This window comes from Triticum dicoccoides, chromosome 5A, assembly GCF_002162155.2.
Source record: "Triticum dicoccoides isolate Atlit2015 ecotype Zavitan chromosome 5A, WEW_v2.0, whole genome shotgun sequence".
In the NCBI taxonomy this organism is placed as follows: domain Eukaryota; kingdom Viridiplantae; phylum Streptophyta; class Magnoliopsida; order Poales; family Poaceae; genus Triticum; species Triticum dicoccoides.
In genome coordinates, this window is record NC_041388.1 from 321,333,399 (window position 1) to 321,354,364 (window position 20,966).

At 48.5% G+C, this 20,966-nt stretch overlaps 2 protein-coding genes and 1 pseudogene across 2 annotated transcripts; 2 read left to right on the plus strand and 1 right to left on the minus strand.

Moving 5' to 3' along the window:
* The first annotated feature begins 9,789 nt into the window (after positions 1-9,789).
* On the plus strand, positions 9,790-11,703 carry LOC119301236. Its single transcript, XM_037578169.1, has one exon. It carries the CDS (start codon positions 9,916-9,918, stop codon positions 11,392-11,394), a length of 1,479 nt encoding a protein of 492 aa, XP_037434066.1. The 5' UTR covers positions 9,790-9,915; the 3' UTR covers positions 11,395-11,703.
* Positions 11,704-13,300: 1,597 nt separating this feature from the next.
* On the plus strand, positions 13,301-16,895 carry LOC119301237 (chlorophyll a-b binding protein 7, chloroplastic-like). The gene is made up of 5 exons (XM_037578170.1): positions 13,301-13,629; positions 13,766-13,912; positions 15,299-15,431; positions 15,871-15,963; positions 16,315-16,895. Exons 1-5 carry the CDS (start codon positions 13,367-13,369, stop codon positions 16,609-16,611), a joined length of 933 nt encoding a protein of 310 aa, XP_037434067.1. The 5' UTR covers positions 13,301-13,366; the 3' UTR covers positions 16,612-16,895.
* Positions 16,896-17,448: 553 nt separating this feature from the next.
* LOC119299486 lies at positions 17,449-18,715 on the minus strand (annotated as a pseudogene).
* Positions 18,716-20,966: the final 2,251 nt, after the last annotated feature.

A 20,966-nucleotide genomic window follows, 5' to 3' on the forward strand; every position in this document is an offset into this window, starting at 1 on the left:
ACTCCAAACATTTTAGTTTTAATATTTGAAAACTTTTATTGTTTGCCTCTATTTTGAATTTGAATTTGAATCGGTTTCGAACTAACGCAAGATTAGCGACAATAACGGAGGTGACGTGGCGTTATTAGCAGAGGTTACTGTAGCTTGATTATCCGGGCGTCACACCACAACTCGAGGAAATACAAGCATTTTTATCATGGCAACAAGATATAGCAAGCATATCATCATGAGATTTAGTCAAACAATTTCTACAATATATGCACGGACTATCAACACAAGCATGTGAAACATGTATGGTGCTCGAAGTGTTAAAGTCCAAAGAAGAAGCATTGCAATAAGATAGTGATGGAGGATCATCCACAATAAGCATACTATCATCATTGCAATGACCAACACTACTCACCATATCATTACCTTGTGTCAAACCACATGTAGGTGAAGTAGAAGAAGTTGAGAAGACTATACGGCCGGATGTGGAGGGAGAACAATCATCCCCACAAAACTCGGACACACCATATTTATCTTGAAGCTTTGTCCACAACTCATGAGCATCCCGGAACGGCATGAGTTGAAATATAACTACATTGCTCAAAGCATCGAAAAGCACATTAGAAGCTTGAGCATTGAGATAAGAGTTTCTCTCATCCTCTAAAGATAATCTTTGGGGATCCTTTGGAGGAGAAAAACCCATATCTACAATTCGCTCTAAATTTGGGTCCATGACCCTAAAGAGATTAAGCATGCGAATTACCCAAACATCAAAATTTGTGCCATCAAAACTAAGAGTGTCAGAGAATCCTAATCCTCTAGTCGACATCTTTACTCTCTAGGCGGTTAAGCCTAACAAAGAGAGACGAGGCTCTGATACCAATTGAAAGATCGTGGATGTCGCCTAGAGGGGGGGTGAATAGGCGCTTTAAAATAATTATGGTTTAGGCTTGAACAAATGCGGAATAAACCAAGCGGCTAATTTCTCAAATACAAAACCTACAACAACTAGGCTCACCTATGTGCACCAACAACTTATACTAAGCAAGATAAACAACTATGTTATAGCAAGATGTATGACAAGAAACAATACGGCTATCACAAAGTAAAGTGCATAAGTAAAGGGCTCGGGTAAGAGATAACCGAGGCACGCGGAGACGACGATGTATCCCGAAGTTCACACCCTTGCGGATGCTAATCTCCGTTTGGAGCGGTGTGGAGGCACAATGCTCCCCAAGAAGCCACTAGGGCCACCGTAATCTCCTCACTCCCTCGCACAATGCAAGATGCTGTGATTCCACTAAGGGACCCTTGAGGGCGGTCACCGAACCCATACAAATGGCAACCCTTGGGGGCGGTCACCGAACCCGTACACTTTGGCAACCCTTGGGGGCGGTCACCGGTACCCGTCAAATTGCTCTGGGCGATCTCCACAACCTAATTGGAGACCCCGACGCTTGCCCGGAGCTTTACACCACAATGATTGAACTCCGAACAACACCAACCGTCTAGGGTGCCAAGGCACCCAAGAGGAACAAGCTCTAGGGTGCCCAAACACCCAAGAGTAATAAGCTTCTCAAACTTCACTTCCATGTATCACCGTGGAGAACTCAAACCGATGCACCAAATGCAATGGCAAGGGCACACAGAGTGCCCAATTCCTTCTCTCTCAAATCCCACTGAAGCAACTAATGCTAGGGAGGAAAATGAGAGGAAGAACAAGAAGGAGAACACCAAGAACTCCAAGATCTAGATCCAAGGGGTTCCCCTCACATAGAGGAGAAAGTGATTGGTGGAAATGTGGATCTAGATCTCCTCTCTCTTTTCCCTCAAAAACTAGCAAGAATCCATGGAGGGATTGAGAGTTAGCAAGCTCGAAGAAGGTCAAAAATGGGGGAAGAACACGAGCTCAAAGGATAAGGTTCATTGGGGAAGAAGGCCTGCTTTTATAGGTGGGGAAAAATCCAACCGTTATGCTCACAGCCCGCACAGAGCGGTACTACCGCTCCAAGGAGCGGTACTACCGCTAGGGCGGTAATACCCCTTTGAAAAACAACAACGAGGAGGCAAAAGGCCAGTAGAACCGCCGGAGCGGTACTACTGCTCGTCCTCACGGTACTACCGCAGATGGTAGCGGTACTACTGCTTGCGAGCGGTACTAAAAAAATACATCCGGGCCTACCACCGCAAGACTTGGGACGAGTTTTTGGTCCGGAGCAGTACTACCGCTGTAGGAGCCGCGGTAGTACCGCTCTGGAGCGGTAGTAAAAAATTACATCCTCTCCAATTCGTGGTAGTACCGCTGCAGCCTTTTCAGAACACCAAAACTGACATAACTTTTGCAAACGGACTCCGAATTCGATGAAACCAAGTTTGTTGGAAAGCTAGCGACAAGGGCTAACACAATATTCAAAGAAATATCAATAAGAAGAAAATGAGAAAAAGCCCATAAGAAAATGGTGAGAACCCTTCCTCAGAAAAGACCAGTAAAACCTCCAACACCGAAAACATCATAGAAGATGCATGCGAACTCCGTTTTCGATGAACTCAAGCTTGTCATCAAGATGACCATAAGCTCTAAGACTCATGAAGATAACCAAACAAGAACCAAGAAAGATGATGCAAGGATGCAATGGTTTGAGCTCTCTACTAACAATACGATCAAGCTACCAACTTGAGAGCCCCCCTTGATAGTACGGCAAACGATCCTATAACCCAGTCTCCAAACTACGACCATGAGACCGGTAAAAAAGAAAACCTATCAAGGGCAAACCTTTGCCTTGCACATGGTCCACTTGAGCTAGATGATGACGATCTTGACTCCCTCAAGTTGGACCACCTTTCTTGATTGCGTTGGCTCGATGAAGACTAGATGATTGCTCCCCCATAGTCCACTATGGGTGAGCCACTCTTCGGCACATCTTCACAAGTCCATTGTCACCACAATGGACGGCAAGCTTCAAGCACTTGATCTCTTTGCGATGATCCACTTGAACTTGCACACGACAATCTTGATGACGATCACCACTTGATGTCATCCTCTCCATGGGTTGAGTGATATCTTCCTCTTGACGCAAGCCCATGAACACGTACCTAACCCCACGCAGAACTCTCACATACACCATGGGTTAGTACACAAAGCACAATGGACAATGCTTACCAAACCATGGGATCACTTGATCCCTCTCGGTACATCTTCTACGCTTTGTGAGTTGATCAACTTGATTCACTCTTGACTTAGTCTTGATCAACCTTGAATCTTTCCAACTCTCTTCATTTGGATGATGTCTTGAAGGTAAACATGAATGATCACACAATCTTCTTCTTCAAGACATGCTTGCAATAAGCTCAACTCTCACATGACCAAGCTTTGGATAATTCCTTAATAGCACCTTGGTCAACACAAACTCTCCTTGCAACCAACACATGTACTCCAAGAAAAGCCTATGGACAAAACCTTCAAATATAACTCAAGGCAACCATTAGTCCATAGAGATTGTGATCAATTACCAAAACCAAACATGGGGGCACCGCATGTTCTTTCAACAGGGTTCCATTTTCTTTCTCAGAGCATGTTTTGATCTATGAAAGATAGTTTTTTTAACTGTATGAAAGCTTGCTTAGCTTGCCGAGTTAGGTCTTAGAGCATCTTCAACAGGACCTCTCACTTACCACCTATATGATCGGGCCTAAAAACAACCATCCAACTAGACACCTACAAAATCAGTTCATATGTTTGCGCTATTCTGGTATTCCTCAAACTCAACCCATATTTGGGACGAATTTGAGACCGCCCTGATACATCTGCCCGGTCGGATTTGATGACCGGACCCACCCCAAATCCCTCTAAATTGACCAGATCAGCCAAATTGATCGCCCTCCTTTTCCCGTGTGAACGCTGTTGCCCTCCTTCGCCTTTGCTTTTGCGTCTGCATCATCGGTCTCCTTTGTCCTATTCATCGACGTCTGCTTTGCGGTCCGCCCGAGCTATAGAGGATGGGTCCGCGGAGTGCATCGGAGACCCTACCATCATGAACAAGACAGAGACCATCGTTTGGAGGGAGAGGCACGCCGACAACGTGCCTGCGGGAAGGCTGGGAAGGAGGTTGATGAGAAACCGAAGAATGATACTGTCCAGGTGGAATTGGCCTATGTATGAATTGTTGGATCTTATACTGACTTGTGTTGAATTATGCTTTCTTTTAGTTTGTGTTGAAATGATGAATTGTTGAATTACTAGGTTAGTTGTGTGCTATGTGATCTACGTCTATGTGTTTGCATAAAAGTGAGGTTTGAATATGAGGTGTGTGGTTCCTCGGGCGGGGGTAGGCCAACGTTGTCCATGTACGTTTATGAAGGGGAACGTGCTACGCCGCAAAATCTTAGCGTATGAACATGCCCATGATCACTATGGAGTTTTGCAGGTAACGATGTTCTCATCAACAATCATCACAACAGAAGACAAAAAATAGTTGGTGATGCTCGCCGATTCCCACAGCTAGGTTATACTCTCAGCCGCGAGAATTTTCTCCGGAATGATCCAACTGATCTTGTGTTGAAGGAGATGACACTTCTGTGGTATCCACGCGTACCGAACTAGCAATATCGTAACACTTTGTGGAACCAACACGAATAACCGGTGAACGAAATAGAAGGAGAATTAGCCCAACAGCGATCCGATCTAGAATAGTTCTAAACTAGAGAAGGAGGGGCACATAAGAAAGGGGGTAGCCGTGGGAGGCTTTGATGTGTATCCTAGTGCGCCCCTGTCCACCTATATATAGGTGGCTGGGAGGCTTAGGTCGACTAACGCTTGTAGTCCGTCCTCCTTGCGCCGGACAATCCTAGTCCAACTAGGACTCCCTTCCGACTTGCCTTGCTCCCAAATATAAGGTAGCTGCCGCCTTGGGGCCCTATGGGCCGCCTTGCCCCCATGGCAACGGGGAGCCCCCCTAGGAACCTTCTGTATTGTTTAGAAAGCTTTCGTCACCTTTCTGAACATATCGGGATCTTTTAGGACGCTCCCGGATATTACCGTTACATTCTTGGGGACTTCCGTGAACACTTCCGGGATGATATGTAACACTTTAGAAGCCCTTTGTCTCATTCCTTAATCTCATAGCACTTTTTCGTACTGCTAGTCGTTAAGCATGTGACCTTGCAAGTTTGAGAATATGTAGACATGTTTGGAACAATGTCTAGTACTCTAATCAATAATTATTAGTAGGATCTGGACACCCATAATAATTTTCACATATCAACGAAGATCATTACCGAGCGAACCTTATGTTATTGTATACAATTCCCTTTGCCTCGTAATATGTTACAACTGAAGGAAATATGCCCTAGAGGCAATAATAAAGTTATTATTTATTTCCTTATTTCATGATAAATGTTTATTATTCATGCTAGAATTGTATTAACCGGAAACATAATACATGTGTGAATACATAGACAAACATAGTGTCACTAGTATACCTCTACTTGACTAGCTCGTTGATCAAAGATGGTTAAGTTTCCTAACCATAGACATGAGTTGTCATTTGATTAATGGGATCACATCATTAGGAGAATGATGTGATTTACTTGACCCATTCCGTTAGCTTAGCACTTGATCGTTTAGTTTGTTGCTATTGCTTTCTTCATGACTTATACATGTTCCTATGACTATGAGATTATGCAACTCCCGTTTACCGGAGGAACACTTTGTGTGCCATCAAACGTCACAACGTAACTGGGTGATTATAAAGGTGCTCTACAGGTGTCTCCAAAGGTACTTGTTGGGTTGGCGTATTTCGAGATTAGGATTTGTCACTCCAATTGTCGGAGAGGTATCTCTGGGCCCACTCGGTAATGCACATCACTATAAGCCTTGCAAGCATTGCAACTAATGAGTTAGTTGCGGGATGATGTATTACGGAACGAGTAAAGAGACTTGCCGGTAATGAGATTGAACTAGGTATTGAGATACCGATGATCGAATCTCGGGCAAGCAACATACCGATGACAAAGGGAACAACGTATGTTGTTATGCGGTCTGACCGATAAAGATCTTCGTAGAATATGTAGGAGCCAATATGGGCATCCAGGTCCCGCTATTGGTTATTGACCAGAGAGGTGTCTCGGTCATGTCTACATAGTTCTCGAACCCGTAGGGTCCGCACGCTTAACGTTCGTTGACGATATAATACTATATGAGTTATGTATGTTGATGACCGAATGTTGTTCGGAGTCCGGGATGAGATCACGGACATGACGAGGAACTCCGGAATGGTCCGGAGATAAAGTTTGATATATGGGATAGTAGTGTTTGATCTCCGAAAGGGTTCCGGAAGTCACCGGAAGGGGTTCCGGATGTTTCCCAAAATATTTGGGCACGAGAACACTTTATCTGGGCCAAAGGGGAAAGCTCACGAGGCTTTTGGAAAGTGCAAAAGAAAGTTTTGCGGAGACCAGAGGCTAGCAAAACCAGCGTCTAGCCCTGGAGTCCGAGAAGGACTCTTGCCTTTCGGGTGAAACCGACTTTGAGGAGGCTTTTACTCCAAGTTTCGACCCCAGGGCTCAACATATAAATAGAGGGGTAGGGCTAGCACCAAAGACACATCAAGAAACACCAAGCCGTGTGCCGGCAACCCCGTCCCCTCTAGTTTATCCTCCGTCATAGTTTTCGTAGTGCTTAGGTGAAGCCCTGCGGAGATTGTTCTTCACCAACACCGTCACCACGCCGTCGTGCTGCCGGAACTCATCTACTACTTCGCCCCTCTTGCTGGATCGAGAAGGCAAGGACGTCACCGAGCCGAACGTGTGCAGAACTCGGAGGTGTCGTGCTTTCGGTACTTGGATCGGTCGGACGTGAAGACGTACGACTACATCAACCGCGTTGATATAACGCTTCCGCGAACGGTCTACGAGGGTACGTAGACAACACTCTCCCCTCTCGTTGCTATGCATCACCATGGTCTTGCGTGTGCGTAGGAATTTTTTTGAAATTACTACGTTCCCCAACAACAACTCTAGGGGAGATTTTTACGGTATTCCCGTGATCAATACCTTGATCATTATGCCTAGTTATTTTCGTTACTGATTTGTACTCTTTTCTCATTTTTCGTATTCTGATACCCCCGTTAAGTAACACCTTAGTCACTATGTCTAGTGAGACTATGTTGGACACCATAATACCGGGTGGGCACAGAGTGTATCTCTCCATCTTCAAAAGGGTAAATCTTAGATTTGAACTATATTGTGTCGTGAGTCATGATATGTCTCGAATATATATATAATTCTGGTTCATGGTACATTATTATCAGTTACATACACTATAAACATAAATTTTTATTGAACGAACATATTAATTTATACTTAGTGCGAGTTCCTGTTTTTGTATTTCAGGAAATCACCACAAAAAATGTCAAAAGAAAAATCAAACAAAAATATGTCTAGAAGTTTCATGACGGAAATGGACCGCCAAGACTTCACACCCGTGGGCTCCATAGGGTGTAGGCGCCTTCTTGAGGTGCCCACCTTACATGACTCCTACACACTATGGGACCCACTTCTGGCGATAGAGAGTCTTGATAGCACCACCATTTCGGTCTTTGCGTCGTCAATTTCATGGCCGGCGATGGATCTGCGGTGCTGGCGAGGGTGGCCAGGGGTGTGGCGGGGTAGGGTTTTCCATTCCAACGATCATTGGTCAGTGGACGGCCGACGGGGTTTGGTTAAAAAGCTGAGGGCGGGCTGGAAGCAGCGCAACTTAACCTTATTTTTTATGAGAATGACCGCGTCTAAAGAAAGGTTTTAGGGGAAAAATATATTTATGGAAGTAATAAACTTTATAAGATTATAAGAGATCTGCTAGTAGATGATGCTTAGGGCATCTCCAGCCGCGTCCCCAAGAAGGCCCCCAGGCGTCTTTTCGTTCGCCGGCGCCAAAAAATCGGCCCAATCGCGCCCTCAAGAGTCCAGTTTTCGCCGGCTCGGGCCGAAATTGGCGCCGGCGGACCCAACCCGAACCCGGCGCGCTGGGGGTCGCTCGGGGGCGCCGGGCGAATCGTTTTTGGTGCAAAGAGCCGCGGGCCCGCCGCGTCAGCGACTCTACCCTCTTCTTGCCCCTTCATCGTCCTCATCGCCTCTTTTCCTGCGGCGAATCAATGCCAAAGCTGCCGCGCGCTGCCGCGCCGGTCAGCCTCCATTGATGCCTCACGGGCGGGCGCAGTGAAGGCTGGGCGGCGCGTCCCTCGGCCGCCACGCAATCACGCCACGCGTAACGCGCCGGCCAAGCCTACCACGCGGCGCCTCCGCCTATAAAAGCCGACTGCAAGCGCGCCGGAGAGGCTCACCCCGATCATCCACCGACAACGCGCTCATTTCTCCCCCCTTCCTCCTCTCGCCGTCACCAATTGAGAAAGCATGGCCGAGCGTTTCCCAGGCGACGGCGCGGCGGTGAACGGATTCGGGCGCCGTCATCTGCACGAGGACGAGGCTCATCTCCTTCTCGAGGTCGAGTACCCGGTCCCGCCAGACATGCGGGTGCCCGGGGCTTGGAGGATCAGCGCCGGTGGCGTGCCGGTGCCACCACCACCCACCGGGGCGACGCGGCGTGCGGAGATCGCACGCATCCGCGCGTCCCTGCCGCGGGCGGCGAGGGAGGGGCCACGGTACGTCCCTGACAACCCGCTCTAGGAGCCCTACTTCCGCCGCCGTCACGCCGAGCAGCTCGAGGCCATCAACGGCATCGTGCCCTCCGGCAGGCTCAACTCTGATGGCCGGCGCCGGTGGTGGGGCGTGCCCGGCCGCACGTTGGTGGCCGTCCTCGAGTACATCGAGGGCGGCAACACGCCGCGCCTCGAGTATCCCGCTCCCCCGTCCTTCTCACGCCGCCGGGGAAGCTCCTGGACGCCGAGGCGCATGGAGACCGGGGCGTCCTCCTCCTCGTCCGGCGGCTCTCCCTGCCTCCGCCCCGTTAAGCCGGAGCCCCAGGACACACCTGTCAGCGCGCGTACCCGCAGCTCCGGCGGCTCTCCCTGCCTCCACCTCCGCCCCGTCAAGCCGGAGCCCGAGGACACGCCTGTCAGCGCGCGTACCCGTAGCTCCGGCGCCCTCGTCGAGCCCAAGATGGAGTCCAGCCTCCCCCCGGAGTACGAGGAGATAGCCCGGCGCAGCTTCTCCGACGAGGACACCATGCGGTGGTCGCGCGACGACTACGTGCGCGAGGAGATGGTCCGGCAGCGCCGGGCCCTGGAGGAGATCGCCGCCCGCAAACGTGGGCGCGAGGACGGGGACGGTGTCATCGTCCTCGATAGCGACGACGACGACGCCCGCGGACCGTCCAACCCGCCGCGCCAACCGGGGGAAGGATGCAGCAGGGACGGCGGAGGCGTAGGCGGGGGCGACGACGACGACGACGACGGTGACTACACGCGGTTCTACAGCCTCCTCGTCATGTAGAACCGCGTGGACGGGCGGCGAGGCGGGCGGCGAGGGAGACGGCGGGGGTAGCCCGCGGTAGTTTTTTTTTCTTTTTTTTGTAAAATATGTTTAAATTTGAACGAACTCGCCCGTGTTTGCGTTGTGTTTGCGCCGAATTTGAACATTTAAAAAACCCGCGGGGGGCCGCGACTGGGGGGCATCACGCCCCCAGTGCGCGGTTTAGCGCCGGTGCGTCCCGGGGACGATTTTTTGCCCCTCCCGGGAGGCCAACAGGTGGAGATGCCCTTAATCCCTAAAAAATCCGGAAATTCCCCTCAAATAACTTTTTAAGGAAATAATTCGTGTTAAATAAAAATTCGAGGGAAGGGTTAGAGATGCTCTCACTGAGCTACCCACATCCGTACTCCCTGCCTGCCGATCTGCCTCGCCGACGACTGAGCTCTCCGTCGGTCAGCCACGACGGAGCCGGCCTCGTGCCCTACCGCCGTCTCGGCTACCATGCCAGGCTCACCTCCGGCGCAGGCTCTCCCTCCAGCACCCAAACCCAGAGCCAAGCGCCACCTCCTTCTCCTCCTCACGGCGCCGTCCCTCCTCGCCCTCGTCCTCGCCGTGCTCTTCGCCAACTCAAGCAACCCACTGCCACGCCTCATCCACCTGCTCCTCAGATCGAGGTCTTCCCTTCTCAGCCCACCGGAGCCAGTCTCCGCGGCCGATACCTCGGCTGACGCGGGACGCCCACCATGTGTTCTATGGATGGCCCCTTTCGCCTCCGGCGGCGGCTACTGCTCCGAGGCCTGGTCCTACGTCGCCTCGCTTGACGAGAATGCCGCTGCCGGCGTCGGTGCGAACTTCACGCTCTCAATCGCGCATCACGGCGACCTCGAGTCGCCGGAGTTCTGGGAGGGCTTGCCCGAGCAGTCCAAGAACTTGGCGTACAGGCTCGCCACTGCGCGGTGTGAGCTCTCTCGGGCCGTCGTTGTGTGCCACAGCGAGCCTGGCGCGTGGTACCCGCCGATGTACGAGTCTCTGCCTTGCCCACCTACCGGGTACGACGAGCCGGCGTTCGTCATTGGCCGGACTATGTTCGAGACTGACCGTGTCACGCCGGAGCATGTCAGACGCTGTAACCAGATGGATGCTGTCTGGGTACCGACAGATTTCCACGTCTCCACATTCGTGAAGAGCGGGGTCGATCCCTCCAAGGTCGTCAAGGTAGTGCAGGCCGTCGATGTCACATTCTTTGATCCGGCCAAGCACGTCGCCTTTCCTCTTCCGATTAGTTTCTCTGTCATGGCGCCTGATGATTCTACACGGAATACTGATAGCTCCAAAGGCAAAGGTTTTGTGTTTCTTAGCGTGTTCAAATGGGAGCAGAGGAAGGGCTGGGATGTGCTTCTGACAGCCTTTCTGCAGGAGTTCTCTGGAGCTGATGATGTTGTACTCTACCTACTGACCAATGCCTACCACTCTGACACAGATTTTGGAGGAAAAATCCACAGATTTGTGAACAACTCCAGCATTGAGGAGCCAGTGCTAGGATGGGCAGAAGTCCGGGTGGTTGATGAGCATGTCCCACAGTCCGACCTTCCAAGGTTGTACAAGGCTGCAGATGCGTTTGTGCTACCTTCCCGTGGCGAGGGGTGGGGCAGGCCGGTGGTCGAAGCCATGGCCATGGAACTGCCAGTGATTGTGACGAATTGGTCAGGCCCAACGGAGTACCTGACTCAAGAGAATGGATACCCACTGGACGTGGACAGGCTGACTGAGGTCACAGAAGGGCCATTCAAGGGCCATTTCTGCGCTGAGCCATCAGTTGATCATCTGAGAGCTTTGATGAGGCGCGTCTTTGGTGATCAAGAGGAGGCAAGGAGAAAAGGGAGGAAGGCAAGGGAAGACATGGTCGAGAGGTTTTCGCCAGAGGTTGTGGCAAGGATTGTTGCTGATCAGATACAACAGGTGGTTGTCAGTACTCAGTAGATGGATAGCCGAAATCTGATTACAAATTTCCGAGGAAAGTAGATATCATACACCACACATATGATGTAGGTATGGTAAGCTCGTTAGTCATTTGCTGCTTTGTAGGAGTTATTTCTAGTAGTTTCTGCAATGGTGGGGGTAATTGGTGGCTGTTGTTCATGTGCCTTTATGCCATCATGATTTGAATGGTTCCCTAGCATGTTATGGACTTATTGCTTCATACTGTTAGTTTTTTAATAACTTGACATTTCCTGTTAAAAGAACAAACTATTGAATGTGACCATTCAGCCCATGCCCTTGCATGGTATTTGCACCTTCCATTTTTGTTAATACATTGAAGTTTGCTTAAATTGGTCTCTACAAAATAGACCATGGTACATTTAAATTCTGTTCATCACTTTTCATATCCACAAGGAGCACTCAGTTATATCAAAAATGAAAATCTAGCCAGTTAAAGTTCAGCCATCTTACCTGGGCCAACAAACGGAAGATTCCGATACCCCTTTCAAAAAATGGAGCAGTGACAATGATTCATCAGAAATTATCAACAGACTAGGAATTCATGGAAGAAGCAGATGCACAAGGAGTGGTTTAATCCAGCCAGTTAAGTTATCTTTCGTTGTTGCATCAGTCAAAGAAGCAGTAGAAGAGGTGTCAGTATGGCACTTGATCAACCTTGCATGGCAGGTAGTGCCTTGTTTCTTTCTTTCTACTGTATGTTGCAGCATGCCTTTTATTGTAGCTTTTGCGTGAAAAATTGTGTTGTTGAAACTTGAGCTTAGAGTTAGGTTGTAGATACTAATTTACTTTTCCAGCACAACACAGTTCTTGCAAAGTTTAAATTCAATCCTTGTATCAAGTTCAGTTATAGCCTTGCTGTTTGAAGTAAAACATAAAAAATAAGACATGGCTGACTGTTTGGGTTGCCAAGTCTGAACTGCCCGCAACTGTAATTGAGTTACTGTGATACAAAAAGGAATAGTCACCTGCGGATGCTTTTTATATCATGTAAAACAAAGCAACGAAGTTTGTTCCCTGTGTCACACGATGTTAGAATTGCTACACCTTTTTATGAGGATTCACAGATGTGCACTGCACCGTTCCTTTCGGCTATCAGTTCAGCTGAGCAAACGCACAGAAAAACACATTCTTCCAGTTAATTTCATACTACCTCTGTAACTTAATTTAAGACTTTTTTGATTTCCAGAGGGAGTATTGTCTTAATGGTTTTATATTATGTTTTTCCTTGCTAGGATGCAGGCACTATAACTATTTTATTACAATATGTGAAATACCTCAGTCAATGTATTTTCTCTGACAAAATCCTAGTTTCCATGAATCAGACTGTATAATTTGCTTGGTGATAAACAAATCAACCGCTTTATGCATTGGTTGATTTGTTGGTGTGATGCTAGATTTCATCCCATCCTTTGTTTTTTCATTACATCCACCTTCGATAAAACCTTCGATAAATGTCCGGTGTCTGGAAGCGGAAATTCATTTGAGTTTGACCTTATTACCCTAAAAGATTGAAGCGAAGCAGAGGATCTCCAGCTCATGGTCAGCATGGTCATTTGAGTTTGACCTTACATGCTCGTGTGTGTTCTGATGCGATTACGACGGACGATATGCTGCAGTGTCATGTTTTTTGCGGCGTTCCAGTCGGTGATTTGTTGCACTGTTGTGTTTGAAATACTGCAACATGTGTGGCACAATAACGTGAGAAAAAGAAGATGTGATCATGCTGCAAACGTATGCTGTTTTTAAAGGATTTCCTGCTGCAACGATCAGACGGTTCTGAATGGTGCCCTCAGGCCGGATCCAATGGCCAGGGAGGTGGCTGGTGTTGTCCCTCCCCTGCCTTCGAAAATCTCAGTAGCTCGTGACCTGCAGCGTGCCACGTCCACGGTTCCTTCCTCGAGCATTTCATTCCACTGCCTGGTCGACGCCGACAGGCAGGGCCGCCCGCACGATGCCTCCCCTCCTTCTCCGCTCCCCAGCGCCGCCGTCCTCCGGTGTCCTCTGCCGGCGGCGGAAAAGCATACGTGTGCGTGCGTCGTGGCAGGAGCTGGCGGGCGTGCTGGTGTTCTCCGCCGTCCCCTTCACCGCCGTCAAGGCCATCGCCAACAGCCCCCTCGGCGCCAGCCTCCGGCGCCGCCTCGAGTCCAGGAAGGCCTTCGCCGCCGCCGAGGCAGACGCCCTCCGCGCCGCCGCCCGCGAGGCTCGCAGCTCCAGGTAGGCACTATCGCCTCCTTACAAAAGCCAAGCCGTGGATATTGTATGCTTATGTATGTTCTCGTCAATTCTCCGTTAGTTTGTGCGAATGAACTGCACTGACCTCCCGGTTTGCTTGGGGAACTTATGTTTGAAGCTTTTGGTACGGGGGAGCTCGACCGCGGTGGCTCGGTCCTCTCCGGTACGACTACCCGGAGCACCTGGCCGGAGAGTTCCCCGGCGATTACGGGTTCGATATAGCAGGTCTGGGCCGGGACCCCGTTGCTTTCGCCAACTACTTCAAGTATGTCACCCACTGCCCACTGGTTGTTCTTCTTAATACTTTTCAATCACGGTACAACTACGTTGCATTTTTATACGCCTTGCAAGTTACAGCTGAATCACTTTATAGTTTATGAGCACTAGTGTTTGATGAATAGTTACTGCTTAGTGCCTGATTATATTTTGCAGATCAACTAATTGTGCCTGCTCTTCCGGTAGTTGTTAGGCACTTAGGGGGCGTATGATCAAATCTCCGAACACTACTGCTCATAAACTGGGGATTTGATCATGTGCCCCATTTTACTTTGGCAGTTGATAATATGTTTTTACTTTGTTTATGGTAATATGCCCCGTTTTACTTTACCGTCTTGATGATATGCCAGGTAACCTGTATTTCAGCTTTCTTTAGGCCTATCACTAGTTTTGTGTATTCAGATAATTATCTTGCTGCAAGCCTTTCATTTTCCTAGCTTCGTGGGAGATTGCTCCGTGTTGAATCGAATGGCGACGATATGCTTTGGCCCTACAGAATTTGGCGTAACGGTGATCAGATGAAAGTAAAACATGTAAGATGGGCAAAATGCCAGTTCTAATCTTGATGTTTAGGCCTGGCCAGCGAGTGGAAACAATGGCTTAAACTGAAAAAAGAAATCATATACTACCTCCATTCCTAAATATAAGACAGCGCGGCAGTTTAAATTAAAGTATTAAACTGCCCCGCCGTCTTATATTTAAACTGCCGCGACGTCTTATATTTAGGAATGGAGGTAGTACTTGCTTTGATCATGCCCTGTTCTTTACCTTAATAAAAACATAAAGAAGTATCAAACACTGACCAAGGGCAGTGGCAGAAAAAATAGAAGCGACAGAGATGCAAAGGAAAGAAACAAAATTATGTCAGACAATCTTGCGCCTCCTTACATACGGGTTACCTGGCAATATCTTCCGCGCTTCTCGCAGCAAATATTATGCCCTAAGCTTAGAAGCCTCTTTGGAGTAACTAAAAAATATTTATGTTGTATATTTCTGATGTATTCTACACTACAGAAAATGCATGAGGAGATCATTGAAAGTTTTTCCTGCGGGAGTAACTCTGTCATTTCAGATGGAATACTAAAAATGTAGCTTTGTGCTCCAGCTTGCTCATATTCCTTGTAGACTAAAATGGAGGTCCTCACCACAGAAGCTGCATAGTAGGCTTATCTGCGATTTTATTTTATTTTTAGAAAAGGAGGATTACCCCCGGCCTCTGCATGGCTTATCTGCGATGAATGATAATAGGTTTGCTTGAGTGACATTCAAGTCTCCTCTTTCCGGTTAAACTGTTGTGTATATTTCAATGGTAACATGTTTCTTTTTGTGAAGCTGAACTACCAGTATCTTATCTCACCAACAATCTTCATTGCAGCTTTGAGATTTTACATTGTCGATGGGCCATGCTTGCTGCTCTTGGTGTTGTTGTTCCTGAGCTGTTAGATCTATTTGGGATAGTGCATTTTGTGGAGCCTGTGTGGTGGAAAGTTGGTTATGCAAAACTTCAGGTGAAATATCAATATCAACCATGTTTGAGTTCATTTAGCACACAATATGACTGTTCCTGCTACAGACCTGAAGAAGATATGTCTATCTGAAGAGCTCTCAAGATCATAGTTCCTGTCATGCTACAACCACGGTGTATCTTGTTGTTCAGCATCTGAAAACGTAGTTCTTAGCTAACTCTAATGGAGGCATAGAGTATCTTCATTTTTGTACAAGTCCCGCAGCCGGAAGGTGTCGTAGCAAGGCCTGTTGTCAATGCCGGTGCCACACAAAGTTAGGAGCCTCCACATGGTTTAGCTCAGCCTTTTTCTTTGCCTGAGATAGAATAGACATGAGATGTACCTGCCACCTATCTGCTACGTACATAGACGCTGTGAAATGGGCAAATTGTATTACAAATTATGTAAATTTATGGCTTTAGCTAACGAGTTGGTTTCACAGGGTGATACTCTTGATTACCTTGGGATTCCTGGGTTCCGAATTGCTGGTGGTCAAGGCATCATCGTCATTGCTATCTGTCAAGCCCTTTTGATGGTAATAAAAATGCTATGTATATCATGTTTCGGTCCTATACTTTTCGAGTAATTGATGTAGAGCAGTCTAAACATTCATGTCTTTGTGTGTTTTCTTTGTAAGTTTTGTGCAAACACTTCAGAATTGTAGACAACTCTCCACATATACTCCCTCTGTAAAGAAATATAAGAGCGTTTAGATCACTCTCCACATATACTACTTTAGTGATCTAAACGCTCTCATATTTCTTTACGGAGGGAGTAATTCTTTAAACCCACAAGATTATTCATTGGTACATCATTCCCTTGTCATTTCTTACTTTTAATGGTTGCATACCACATTAGACAAATATCTCCATGTCATATTTGCCAGGTTGGGCCAGAATATGCGAGATATTGTGGGATCGAGGCGCTAGAACCCTTGGGAATATATCTTCCTGGGGACATAAACTACCCAGGTGGAGCACTGTTCGACCCCTTGGGGCTGTCCAAAGACCCTGTTGCGTTTGAAGAACTCAAGGTGAAGGAGATCAAGAATGGTCGTCTGGCAATGGTTGCATGGATCGGATTCTACGCCCAGGCGGCTGTAACCGGCAAGGGCCCTGTGCAGAACCTCGTCGAGCACTTGTCGGATCCACTCCGCAACAACATTTTATCCCCCTTCCTTTGAGTCATTTTAACTGCTTATGTATGGCGTTTATATTGATCAGTTTGTAGTTACTAGGAAATTAATATAGTTAGCAAATACTCCTCCGTCCCATAATATAAGAGCGTCTTTTATACTACACTAGTATAAAAAACGCTCTTATATTATAGGACGGAGGGAGTAGGTTACTGCGTACACATGGCTATAACATCGTTGTACAGTTGTGGAGTTATGGTCTTGTTCAGCAGAAATTGTGGGTGCCCCAAAATTACTGAAAATGGGAGTTGTGGGCCTTGTGGTAACTAAAAGCAGGTGAAGAGCAGATACTTTGACGGAAAGTTTTGACATGCAGATGCAGTAGGGGCGTGTTTGGATGCAGATGCAGTAGGGGCGTGTTTGGTTACATTGCCGATTTAGCCTGGCCCGGCGATCCTGGCTCTATTGAGCCGGTTTGAGGGGATGCAGGCCAAAAAAACTTAGATGCACATAGTTTGGTTGCCTGCATGCTCCTAGTTGCACGAGACAAACATTTTTGACCCAGCGTTTGGTTGCCCGCATTGCATTAGGTGCACATATGACATGGTGTTTGGTTGCAACCTGCATAAAGTGTTGTCACCACTTCTATCTAGTGGTGACCTTACCACACACAATCTGAATATAGTGCCAGCTAGTTAAACAAATGACAATTTATCCTAACTACAATCAAATGACAGATCAAATTATTAAGAGTCATTGGCTAAATAGGGGATAGTTCATCGGTGTTGCTGCTTCATCTTCCTCTTCTGCTTCTGTTGTTGCTGCCGCTGCTTCTTCTTCCTCTTCTTCTATGCTTCTGCTGCTGCTGTTTCTTCTTCCTCTTCTTCAAATCCTGCACTGACTTCTGTTAAGCCACATTGCCTCTCCCACTCCAACCTTTTGTTCTTACAACCGTCATTGTCAAACGCCTCCACACCATGGCCAGAGCTAACAACATCGTCAGGCTTGACCTCTTCCTCCTCAGGCACGTGTTCATCAAAGCCCCACTGGAGGATCCAGTTATGCAGAATGCAACAAGCAAGAACTAGCTTAACTTGAGTGGAGTATGGATGGAATGGCTTCTGATCCAGGATCTTAAACCTATTCTTCAGAGCTCCAAATGCCCTCTCAACAGTTACTCTAAGGCTGGAGTGTCTGAAATTAAGCAGCCGCTGTGCAGTCCTAGGAAAGTTCCTACCAGAGAACTCGTTGAGATGGTACCTTGTTTTCCTGAAGGGTGGAAGAATACCTGGCCGACATGCATAGCCAGCATCTCCAAGGTAGAACTTGCCGTCGGGGATGTTGATCCCATCAGGTCAACTCATGCTGTCAGTGAGAATGTTTGCATCATGCGCTGACCCTCCCAGCCAGCCAGCACATATGTGAACCTCAGATCAAAGTCAACAGCAGCAAGCACATTCTGGCTTGTGTAGTGCTTCCTCCCCCTGTATGCTGCAGACTGTGACCTAGGAACTCTGGCAATGACATGAGTACCATCTATTGCCCCAATGCAGTCCTGAAAATGGCATCACTAGCCTGTGTTAGTGCTGAACTTGCACAATACAAGCATATCAAGCCATGAAAAGTGTATATTGTCAATGCTCACCTTGAAGTATGGATACCATCTTGGGCTTCCGCGAATCTTTGGTGGAGTCTGGCCAGATGGTCTCCTGATCATCTCTCCTCTAAGCTCCCCAACAACAAAAAGCACCTGCTTGAATTACCTAGAGATGGTCTCCATTGACCTCCTGAACGTGTTGTGAATGACCCTGAACCTCTGGTTATGGCCAACAACATGGAGGAACGTGGCCACTTGCTCTTCGACACTGGTGTTGATGCTATCTTGTAACAGGCCCCTGCTCCTGAAGGTCTCAACAAGCCTGGAAAATGGTGCTCTTTTCATTCTAAGCATCCACAGAGCCTCGACGTCATTACAGTTGTAGATGTAGTTCATATTTTGGATCCTCTCCTGTTCCCGGGGAAACAATGGACCATAGCGGATCAACGGTCTCCCAGCACGACGGACAACTCTCTGGTGCATGAACATGACCCATGCCTGAATCACACTAATCAGTGCTGTTGTCTGGATTATCAGCCTCATCCGTGCGTCCATAACCTAGTCGACATCGACGGTCTGTTTAGTGGGAAATCGATCCTACACCTAGCTTAAAGGCCTAACCACTGAGCTAACAAAGGGGGAGGGGGTGCTGCTTACCGGCATCGGAGACGAGGACGGCGTAGGGGGAGCCATGGCACAGAGTAGGTCGACCAGACGGTGGCCAATAGCAAGGGGAGCACCAGATCAGTCGCAAACGCCGTCGCCTCTTCCGCCGACGCCGCCTATAGCGCAGATCTGAAATCGCAGCCGCCGCCGGTGGTGAGGCAGTGGAGAAGAAAGGGGGACAGTGGCTATGGGTGAGCTAGTGAAAGGGAGGTGAGGCTAATTTGGCGCCAGGACGTCGCGCCAGATTTCCATCTCCCTCCATCCCCCTCGCCCGCGCCTCGCTCCCGCCCAGCGACCTCGCGCCGCACTCAGCCTGGCTCACGAGAAACTACCGATCTGAGGGTTTCCAGCGAGCCAGGCTCTGGGCTGCTTTGAGAAGCATGCGATGTAGGCCCAATAGGAAAACCAGGCAACCAAACAGGCCTCTCCCTTCCCGCGTGGGCTTGGTTGGGCTCGGTGCGGGCAACCAAACACGCCCTAGAAGATATCCCATTGTACATGTGTCAGCACTTAACTGTGTTTCTTCTTATAAAAACCAGTTAATTACTTTTTTTTCATACGCCTCCCAACTAGGAGTCGGGTTCCATTACTCATCATAACTGCCGCCGCCATCGCACCTCTTAGTTTTGCGAGAGAAATTTCCAATCAACTCTGCCTATGTTGTCTCAACATAGCCGGTCCCAAGCCCGGTAAAGGAGGAGGGTTGTGATAGGCTTGGCGAGCCAACATAAAAACTCAGCCACTCTTATGGAGATGAAACCCAAAAGATTTTCGTTGGGGCGTAACCCTCTCAGCACGCGCCACATTGGAACCCGGGTGTGGTGGAAAATGGGCAAGGGCCGGGCCGTCACCCCCCAAGTGGCGCGTCATATCTTGATCCGGATACGGTGGCAAGTGAGCGAGGATCGGGTCGTTGCATCCTTAGTGGCACGCTACATCGGCACCCGGATGTAGTGGAAAATGAGCAAGGGTCTTCGCATTTGACTCGACGAGTGCAAAGGATAAAGAAGCTAGCCGAGCCTAGGAGGATTCGCTTAGGTAGCTGGAACATAGGGTCTCTGATAGGGAAGCTTCGGGAGCTAGTTGATGCAGCGGTGAGGAGAGGTGTTGATATCCTTTGCGTCCAAGAAACCAAATGGAGAGGACAGAAGGCGAAGGAGGTGGAGAATACCGGCTTCAAGCTGTGGTACACGCGGACGGCTGCAAATAGAAATGACGTAGGCATCTTGATCAACAAGAGCCTCAAGTATGGAGTGGTAGACGTCAAGAGACGTGGGGACCGTATTATCCTGGCCAAGCTAGTAGTTACTTGGTTCTCAATGTTATCAGCGTGTATGCCCCGCAAGTAGGCCACAATGAGAACACGAAGAGGGAGTTCTGGGAAGGCCTGGAAGACATGGTTAGGAATGTACCGATTGGTGAGAAGCTCTTCATAGGAGGATACCTCAATGGCCACGTGGGTACATCTAACACAGGTTTTGAAGGGGGACATGGGGGCTTTGGCTATGGCATTAGGAATCAAGAAGGAGAAGATGTCTTAAGCTTTTCTCTAGCCTACAACATGATTGTAGCTAAGACCCTCTTTAGAAAGAGAGAATCACATCTAGTGACTTTTAGTAGTGGCCAACACTCTAGCCAGATTGATTTCATCCTCTCGAGAGGAGAAGATAGGCGTGCGTGCCTCGACTGTAAGGTGATACCTGGAGAGAGTGTTGTGACCCAGCATAAGCTGGTGGTTGCTGACTTCCGCTTTAGAACGAAGTGGTGGAATCTCAAGGGGGAGGTAGCTCATGTGTTCAAGGAGAGGGTCATTAAGGAGGGCCCTTGGGAGGAAAGAGGGGATGCGGGCAATGTGTGGATGAAGATGGCGAATTGCATTTGTATGGTGGCCTTGGAGGAGTTTGGAGTGTCCAGGGGAAGGAGAAGCGAAGATAAGGATACCTGGTGGTGGAATGATGATGTCCAGAAGGCGATTAAAGAGAAGAAAGATTACTAATGACTGTCCTAAAAGGTCCCTGGTCGAAAGGGTTGTGTGGATGCGCAGCCGACTAGACTAGCATATGACACGGTCGATGGCTTGGTCTCACTAGCCATGGGGCATTGGATGCTAACCGGATAATATGGACTTGGAAGGATCTGG

What these genes read in the sequence shown, in the direction of transcription:
- LOC119301237 (XM_037578170.1), top strand. Translation starts at nt 13,367, where the DNA reads ATGCCTCCCCTCCTTCTCCGCTCCCCAGCGCCGCCGTCCTCCGGTGTC. An exon ending in GCTTTCGCCAACTACTTCAA is followed by an intron (nt 13,913 to 15,298) that starts GTATGTCACCCA and finishes TCTTCATTGCAG; the next exon opens with CTTTGAGATTTTACATTGTC. An exon ending in TCTGTCAAGCCCTTTTGATG is followed by an intron (nt 15,964 to 16,314) that starts GTAATAAAAATG and finishes CATATTTGCCAG; the next exon opens with GTTGGGCCAGAATATGCGAG.
- LOC119301236 (XM_037578169.1), top strand. Translation starts at nt 9,916, where the DNA reads ATGCCAGGCTCACCTCCGGCGCAGGCTCTCCCTCCAGCACCCAAACCC.